General features: G+C 44.8%; 1 protein-coding gene across 2 annotated transcripts in view; it reads left to right on the top strand.

Moving 5' to 3' along the window:
- Positions 1-605: 605 nt before the first annotated feature.
- Positions 606-9832, top strand: part of SALL3 (spalt like transcription factor 3) — a 52133-nt gene continuing 42906 nt past the window's right edge. For both annotated transcript variants that reach the window (XM_069219793.1, XM_069219791.1), the window contains exon 1: positions 606-817. In XM_069219793.1, coding sequence (XP_069075894.1) covers positions 652-817 — 166 coding nt within the window. In that variant the 5' untranslated portion in view covers positions 606-651. The remainder of the gene's footprint in view (positions 818-9832) is intronic.

The following is a 9832-nucleotide window of genomic DNA, read 5'->3' as shown; positions in this document are numbered from 1 at the left end:
GGGTTTCATTGCTTTTCTTGCAAAGCGGAGGCGAGTGCTTCCAAAAGAAACTAAAAGCTGACCCCGCTCTCGCGCTGCCCGGGAAGAGAGGAAGTCGCTGTTGTGGAGCGAGCCGGCTGACGGGGCAGGTAGGCAAGACAACACAAACAAGCTTCCGCGAAGAGGGAGAGAGGGGGCGAAGAAGGCGTCGTCCCGGGTCCCACCCAGCGAGGACAAGCAGCGCAGCGGCCGCCGTGTGTTTTTGTTTTGGGGCCGGCGACCGCTGCGCGCGATGCAGCGCCCCCCGGCCCGGGAGCCCGGGCAGCTGCTAATTGCAGAGACAGAGCGAGGCGCGCGCAGGAGGCGGCCCGGGGCAGGGGGGGAGGGTGAGGAGGAGGCGGCCGGGGACGTATGTGTGTCTGCGCTGGAGCAGGGCCAGCCCCCTCACACACACGCGCGCACACACACATCCATTAATCGCCATGCATTATTCACAGCCCGAATTATACACCGACATGCGCAGCACCAGCCGCACCGACACCAGCTAATTTCCGTCATATTTTTTTCTGCTTTTGCAACTCGACTATTTGTCGAGAGAGCGCGGTGGGGGCGGAGAGGGGGGGTGGGTGGGAGACACGTTATTATTTTTTTTTTTTATTCGCTCGCCCTCTGATGCTGCTGCTGCCGCCGGTGCTGATGTCTCTGCAAAAGAAGCAGCCGCGGCTCGCACTCGCCAGCAGCATGTCTCGGCGAAAGCAAGCCAAGCCACAGCACCTGGCGTCCGACGAGGAGCTGCCGCCGCTGCTCCCGCCCGGGGAGGCGCTCTGCCGGGACAGTGGTAAGTGGGAGCCCTGGGGGAGCCACATTTTTCCGCTTTCTTTTGCTTTGCATGTCTTTTTGCATTTTTACCCATTTTAAATGCAGGAAACGTGATTAATGCCGTGCCCCGCTCTTGGCAGTAAACAACGTCAAAAAAGCGAAAACTTTTACAAAGTTGGATGGTTTAGTTCACAGTTTTTGTCTGATCTTGTTTGCAGGGTCACTGGTGGGACAGTTTGTGCGCTGGGAAGTAGTTAGCCCGGTAACCCTTCAGCATCCCACACCAGGCTTCATCGTTTTCGGCTTCTGTTTTTGGGGGGCTCGGCGTAGGGTATTGTTGCTGGGAGGAGAGAAGGTTTTGGGGCTGAGGGCACCCATGCTAAATTATGGAAAGACCGAAGAGGGGCGAGTGCACAGCAGAACTTTGTAGGGTGAAACTTGTCCAGTGTCTGTCTGACTTTGGAATACAGTATGCTGTTATCAAGGGGGTACATGTTGTACGACATAACGTCTCATTGCAGCAGTGGAAGGGTATGAAGTGCCTGTACATCAGGGACACACTGTACCTCTCGGATCCACTCGTGTCCTTTGGGGTGCACTGTGCTCATATCCCTCGTCGCCTCAGACCTGGCTCCGGGAACTGTGTTACTTTTGCACGTGTGTGCTTTGAGTTTGGCGGCGATAGAAGGAGAGTAGTGGGGAAGGTTGACTGCGTGTAGTGGTTGTGGGGGCAGGTCTTGTGCTGCAGCAGAAGAGGGTGTCTGCAGGTCCGTAAAGGTGGGGAACAGGCGGCAGATGGGCAGAGACGAGTTGAGAAGCCAAAGGCGCCTTCTTATTTGGCAGCAGTGATAGCTCTCAGCCTTAACACATAATAATGAATGGACGCTGATATTAAAATTCTTGCCGTGCATAAACTTTCTTCTAAACTGTGGGTGAATACTTTAGAAGGTTGCCATAGAAACTTTTGGGCTGAAATGTATAATATATATGGAACTGTCTTTCCCAATCAGGAATGGCTTTAGAGCTGTATTCCGGCTGGTTTGGGTGAGGAGAGGGTTTCAACCTTCGGCCCCGTTTCTACATTATCTGCTTCGCCTACCTGTCCTCTTCCCCCCTCCCTGCCCCCCCCCCCCCCGCCCGTTCTCCACACACTCCGTGCCAAGGCACACATCTTTATAAGATTCCACACTCCCCCTTCTTTTAAAACCTCCCTACCGCCTACGAATGGAAATCTGAGGCACCTGCAATGCCTGCTGCTGACAGTAGTGTTTGTGTGGCAGGTCACCCCTGTGAACAGCCGCAGGCCTCGAGTACCTGCCCTGGAGTGGCCATCCCAATATGGGATGACCTGTGGGTTCCTCTGACTCCCTGAGGCAGACAGATTCCTTTCGCCCTTTCCCACTCTAGATTCGCATTAAACTTTCCGAGTCTAGTTAACAGATTCCTTCCATCCTTCAAAACATGAGACGTTTTGTTTTTCCTTCACTGTGCCCTTACTGTATCTATACGCTGTAATCTTCGAGGTTCGGGACCATGAGAATTCACTTCATCATGTGAAAACATCTGTCACATTATGGAAAGCTTCAAGCTTACGTTTTCCTCCCCGGAAATTGAGGGGGGGGGGGGGCGTTAAGGGAGGCTCCCCCCACCTTTTGTTTAACTTGTTTTAGTGCAGGTGTAGGGGAGAGGATGGATTAGGAACCTGCCTTTCACAACTATGGAATAGGTCACATTTTACTTATTTTTGTTGGCTGAAAAAAAGTTGGTTTATAAATAAATCAAGTTTATAAATCTGCTTTAAAACTAGCCATTTCCAGTTAAGTATGCCTCAGTACTCAATTTAAAGGAGTGCATTGTTTAATTCAGCAATTGTCTCATTGCTAGACAGAACTCCTATAAATTGTACATAACTTGACTTGCAAACTTTTTTGGAAATTGCAAGTATTTTTGTACACATAAATACCGGTATAGTCACATGCTTGCAGTTCTATAATAAATTATGAGATATTAAATATGCATGTCAAAATTTCCTAAAGAGATATATATATATATATATATATACACACACTCACAAAATCCCGCAAACAATTATTTGGAGTCAGTAGTCATTTGTGTAATCTTGTCATGCGAGATCACATCATGCACTATGCTGCTGAAAACGCTTGCATATGGTGGTTGGATTAAGGGCCAAAGAATCCTTTTTGTCATGGAAATGTTTTTGTTTTCTTCATCACATACCATTTCTCACACTTGGCTTGTTTTGTATCGCCTCTCAATGGCTACATGATCAAATGAATGGATTTATTTTTGCCGAATGAGGGAGACAGCCCTCCCCTCAAAGGCGCGACACTGCGTCCCAGCGAGGAATGTTAAAGCGGGTTTTATTGTGGGGCGCTGAATGGGAGCGCCTTTCACGCCATAACCTCCCGAAATGCAACAATTTAAATAACTGCTTAGACCCCAAAAGACCGCGCTCAACACGGGTCGCATTCCCGTTCCGTGAAAACTCACTTAGCCGATAGAGTTATTTGCAACGTACCCCGAGTCGGTCATTAAGGGTGAAGGCACAAGGTTTATTTTTAATACTTTTCTGTCCGGGAACTAAAGGGGTATGGAATGCAACACATTAGAGTGATGCAAACTTTATGTAAAGCCGCAAATGAAATACTTGCACAGTTTGCAGATAGGAAGGGCTCATTGTCAGGCAGCGTTGAAATGGGTAAACATGGTGATGGCGAATAATGAAACTAGGTTTGGAATATGTCCTGACACTATAATCGCGATAAAATAAAAGAGCCCCCTTTTTAGCTTTGAATTTTGAGGGACCGGGGTGGAAGTGGCTGTGTGCGCAAAATAAGAATTTAAACAGATTAGGTTTGGCTGGCTCTGCTGAGCTTCCTGCCTGCGGCTCTAGTTCGCCGAAGAAACCTGTTTTGAATAGGTTTCGCCTACCCTTGTATGGAACAGACCCGACGCCAGGCCAAACACTGGGTAGGAACCATACTTTGAGCCATATAGACTAAATCTAGTTTATAATTCTGAAGGTATAACGGCAGGTACTTGCGTGAAATCTGTCTGCCCCGCTGTGTAGTCGGAAAGGGCAGAGAGAGTAAACAGACCATGAAGTTTACATTCCCGAAAATGCAGACTTCTGATACTCGGAGGCAGAGGCCATAAAAGTTTTAATTTTTAGGAAAAAAGAGAATACTAACTGAGTTTGATTGGCTGTTAAATGAAGGACGAGATCCAATTACTCGCCCGGGACTTGAAATGATTATTTTGCACGGGCCATGCTTGGTGCAGTGCAAAGCCCACACACAGTGGTTTCAGGCTTGAAGCTTGAGAGCACTTAGAAACACAATAGGCGGATGTTAACTCGTTTCAGATTGTTGGAGGTCCCCATTTAATGCGAAACAATGAACTGAAATGCAAAGCTTTCAGGAGGTTGCACGCAGCGCAGAACGTTTAGAAAATGCGAGAGCACGACCATTTAGGGGCACCAACCCTCCTACTCCATTCGTTTCTCAGAAGACCTAGGTACCGTTCATATCACAGGGCCAGTAATAAATGCAGCTATGTTAATGCTGAGACAAAAATAATGTATCTTCGAGTTAACAATGGGGCCAGCCCCTTAGTAAAAAAAGAAAAATCGGCTAATGTATGCTGAAAAGCGTGCAGAGTTGTCTCGAACTACCTTTAAGATGTGCACTGGCAGTCGTTTTATGTTCGAAAGCAAAATATCGCATAAGTGGCTCCAGTTCAAAGTCGTGGTTGCTGCCCCACATAAGACACATCTGCTGACAACAGAAGGGAACATTGTGAAACAGTTTGTGGGGGGGCGTGTGAAGGTTGGGGCCCTCTTGTGAATGATGTCACAGCAGGTCTCAAACCCCAAGATGACATCATGAAACGAAGAAACTTTCTAGAATGGCGATTGTTGCTGAGTGAGATGCAGGACTGAGCAAAGAAAACTTCTATCTTTTCTCTATACTGTGCACGGCTCCTTTAAAGCCATGGCGCTGGCAATGACTAAATCCGCCACCTTTGTATTTTAAAATAGCTAAAGTCAGTATTTGTTACAACTCTCTATGGGGAGCAAATAATAATTTTCAAGGAATTCGAGAAGCAATTCGCTGTTCTTGGTACCCAACGCCTTTATATTGTTGAAAATGAACCAACGATGGATGCGTGTATACATTTCCTGAGGGTACCAATATACAGGAACGTCTTCCTAATTAAGGGACTTTGGTGAATCAGCGTTGATTTGTAGACATCTTTTTTGTCAGGTCGTTATTGTTACACTACAACTTTGCAGCCAAAAAGTAGCAATCTTTCAGGCGGCACATTTTTTAGATAGCTAAAAGCTATTCATGCAAGAAACAGTTGCAGCTCGAAGCCAATGTTGTAAGTGTAACTGATTTTTATTTTGTGGCTTGTGAGATACAAGCAGCCAGTGTTGAGTATCGATAAAAATACCAAGCGACTACACCACCCGCTATTTATTTGGCAAAACTTCCTTAATATTCATCTTACTTAGAAATAAGGGGTCCTTAACCCGGGCATAAACATTCTCCAAAAAGAGTTGGTGGGTAGCGGTGAATTAAGCTTTCGAGTAACAAAGTATGTTAGACGCAAAATACACCTTGACGTTAAGGAGAGAGCTGGTTGTGTTTTGTAGGACAGACAATAAGAGAATAATGTGGCGTAAAAAACTGGGTCAGAATTCATCGAAAGCTGCTAATCTTGGACAAGCTTTAGTATAATCTTGAGGGGCCATAAGGAGCTTCCTCCGACAGTCGCAGACGGTGCACTAGGGTTCTGCCTTGGGGTAGAAAGCGAGGGGAGTCTCGATGATTGTAAAAACTAAACTGCAGTTCGGCAGCTTGTGTCAGCAATGCTTATACATTTGATTGGCAAAACGCTAAGGAGGCCAGGTAGTCAATATGGTGTTTTCAAGTACAGTGGCGGTGGGGTTTAGGCATCGGCGGGATGGATGGCCCGGGCACCGCCTCTGTTTCACATCTTGACCCTTGCCGCGTTTTGAAAATATGTCATGCTCTGGACCAACATATAATACGATTATACACTCTTTGGCTGGCAAGGTACTTTTGCAAATCGCAGACCAGGCCTTGGGGAGGAACACTCGGTTGGTGGATTGCCGCACTCTTAATGGAGAATCTTACTGAGTTTTCGACGGAGTAATAGTTGACCCTGGCTTTTTTGCAATGAAATTGTTTTTCCGTGCCTTGGTTTACGGTGTTATCTTCCAGCTGGTATTATTAACGCCTTTATTGCATTTGAGATACATTTGGGTCGCGTTGGTGCAAATGTCGCGTCGTCTGCTTGCACACAGTTTGTTTTCAAGGCCTCCATGGTAAAAGACTCCTTGTTACCATCTTGAACACCCGTCGGGTATGCGTTAAATCTGCAAGTTGCTGTCGCACAAATGACAGCATTACAAGTTCAAAACACATGGTGAGAAATTACATTTGTGCCTGTGTGTGTGATACAGGTCTCCCATACCTGAAATAACTTGCCTAATTTCAGAGGACATGTTGCTAACAATGTTCAGGTTTCCAGGAAAACATCATAGGTTGACTTGCAGTCGACTTAAACAAAAGTAGAGAGTTAAAAGTGGCTCGAAGAAGAAGGGTCGCCCAGCATGAACAGAAAGCACAGCCCAAGGTCCTTCTTGGCGCCCAGCGTGTTAGCTCCTAGCTAAGCTTGGGCGGTGTAAAGCGGACTGCGCCTTCGTGTTTGGTGACTTTGAAAAGGTGGGACTTGCAAGGGGAGGAAGGGCGAGCGAGCTCCCTACTGCATGGGACCCCCGAGGGTGAGTAGCACTTGCTGGTTTAACCTTTGCCTGCCTCGCCCTGCCAGGGGTGGCCGCTAGATGTCAAGCTCATAATACAATTAGTGCATCTGTGCACTTGACCTTGGCGGCAGGGCTTACCCGGCCCTGTTAAGTGTTAACACTGAGTCTGAGTGTTAACTAGAAATCCCTCTGTCCGCTGCACGCTGGGAAAGCCGATCTGAGGCCCTTCTACCTCGAAGGTCCTGTTACAGTGATTCTTTAAGGAGAGACACTCCGCCATTCAACATCATTAGTAAAGATACCGATATCTCTTTAATGTGCGAATGTTTCTTGTGTGGAGCCACGTCTCTGCATTACTCTGCAACTTGCACTTTTTGGTAAGCTGCAGGAAGAGATGGGAAGCACGCCTAACGGCACCGAACGAAACCTTTCTTTTATTTTACCCTTGCTAGGTATGTTAAACGTGTTTGAATGCTGATACCAGTATATGTGTATATGTGTGTGCATGCGTTGGCGCATGTGGTTAACTTGACCAATCCGTTCCTGCTTCAATTCTCACGTTTATTATTACCAGATGTGGGTATTTTTTTTATTTTTTATTTTTTTAGGAATTACATAATTTCCAAACTCAATCATGGCACCGAAACACCACCAAACTTTGCATTTGAGGCTACATCTGCATGGCCCCGTTTATTTTAAAAATGTGTATATTTGTGAGTGTGCGTGTGTGTTTGTTTTATAGGTTCCCCTTGGTCATTTTAAGCCCCCGGGCTTGGGCTCTACTGGAACTATATTGATTTTACACCTGTTTCCTCTTCTTTCCAATTATTCCCTGAAAATATTCACGCAGATGGATGCATAGGGCTGGGTGAGCAGAGAAGCAGCAAGATGAACATATGGATAGATGGATAGATAGATTGATTTAACACTGACTGCAAATCAGCATGTTTTTTTACTACACCCAACATTAAATAATACATGCATGTCTTCCTCTGCACACAAGTGCATGTTCTCTCATTCACACACACATTCATGATGCAGCTGCTTGTATGCATGTTTATCCATTACATAGCCTAAGCCTGTGTGTCGCCATTTCATGTGTCAGACTTATTGCCAGATCTGCCGTGTCTGGTGAGTTTTGAAATCAGCAGAAAGACTTTACTCTGCCATCCACCTGCAAGAAACCAACTTTTTATATTTTAAAATTCCAGTATTATGGTTCGGTGACAATTATGAATTTTTAAAATTGCTTTGGGATTTTCATTACATACAATAACATTTATCCTCAATCGCAGATGAGTAAGTTCCTTCTTTGTTTAGAGAGAGTGAAAGGCCAAATCCCTGAGCTGTGGAGCTGTGAGATCTTGGGTGTGCTTTGCGCAAGGACAGAGGGGATGGTTGTTCGTGTATAACGACAACATTCTTTCAGATCTCACGAGAATACTCACTGATTGGTTGCTTAGCTCCTGCAGTGACAGAAATGGTACCTTCCACCAGGAAGGTAGGGGCCCTTCAGTGTGGCTTCAAGAATATTGACTCACCATCCCTGACAGCTCAGAGCGGGAATTCCTTGGTTCCTTCTTTAAGGTGCTACTCCTCTTTTCCTACACAACTGTTTCGTAACAGATTTTCCTTTGTGTTCGGTAATTTTTTGTTACAAATGTTATTTTTGGTTCCATATATATTCTGGTTCCTTTGGTAGGTCTGATATTGAGGATGCCACGTCTATTTCTGAAAGAGAACCTTGTAGGTAATGTTGCGCTCCAATAACTTTGGAGTGAAATGAACCTCTTACTTACTCCCACTTGATAGGGAGAGAAAGAAAGCTGTGCTCTACAAGACTGAAAGTGCATACATGTAATTGAAGCTTTACAAGAGCATGGCTGACCTTGGAGTGTTCTTTTCATTGGCAGCACTATTATTAGGAATCAAAAAGCTATTTTGTCAGCAGCAAGGGAGGAGTGGGGCGTCCATAAGCTATAGCGGAGCTCATCAGTTGAATTGGTCTGTAGCTGAAGGCACTGTGGTGAGGTCCACCTGTTTGACACATTGAACACTTGGTGTTTTACTTTCCTCATGTACCAACCCCCTAAACCGCCACAGGAGAAGTTGAACTATGTAAAAACATTGTACTAGATACATGTAACTGTGTTTCAACTGCATTTTCTCTTTTCAGATCCCATCCACGGAGATGAAAAACAAAATGTAAAATGCCCAATTTGACTTTTTGACTTAAAGCTGAGCTGAAAATATAACCACGTGTTATTCTAGGAAGATGATAATATACACATGTGTGTATAGGTGTGTGTGTGTGTGTGTGTGTGTGTATATATATATATATATTTATGTGTGTATATATATATATAGATATATATATATACACTACATATATATAAATGTATGTATATATATATATATATATATGCATATATATATATATATATATATACACATACACACTACACACACATATAGAAAGACAGAGAGTACTTGCTATTAGTACTTTCACTTCCCACAACCGTTCTGCAAGAATTGGCAGTTGCCGCTAAAGGACAATTCACATTTGTACCATAAGCCCTGTGCTGCTTTTGCTAACCCATTTGAGTTGCAACAATCAAGGTATGAAGCAGAGACTGTTCCAGTTCCATGTACACAATATCACCCACTAGACTGTTGGTGAATGGATAGATGGGGTGAATAGGGCTGTGTTACACCACAGACCTCTGAAACTTTAACACCACAACGTCATTAGGCCTGTTTAAGCAAAATATATATCCCCTTGTATTGCTGCACTTAGTTACACATGACACCTCTGTAGCGGATTTGATGCAATCAAAGTTTAATATATCCTGGTACTATTATACACATGCGTTGTCTTGCTGTACTGTCACTAGGAAACTTGAAACTACACCTTATTCTGAAGTCCTCAAGATAGTATTTTCTGATATGATACGTCAAGCCCTCCATTTCTTGATCGACTGCTTAGTTTTCCCTTTCGACAGGGTTGATAATGTTAATCCTATTAATTACAGAAAACACTATCTTAGAAGTGGGATTCAACACCTTTGGCTCTTTCTCTTCTAATTTTCTGTTAATCTAAAAAATCACACTACTGCAGGATTACTAATTTAGGGCTGCCCACACTGCGTTTTGGAAATATTGCAAAATGTGTCCCTTGAGCGAGACTTTACTGAAAATTACAACTTCTGAAGCCCATGG

The sequence above is a fragment of the Pleurodeles waltl genome, chromosome 2_2, assembly GCF_031143425.1.
Source record: "Pleurodeles waltl isolate 20211129_DDA chromosome 2_2, aPleWal1.hap1.20221129, whole genome shotgun sequence".
In the NCBI taxonomy this organism is placed as follows: domain Eukaryota; kingdom Metazoa; phylum Chordata; class Amphibia; order Caudata; family Salamandridae; genus Pleurodeles; species Pleurodeles waltl.
This window is presented reverse-complemented; position numbering and strand designations above follow the sequence as displayed.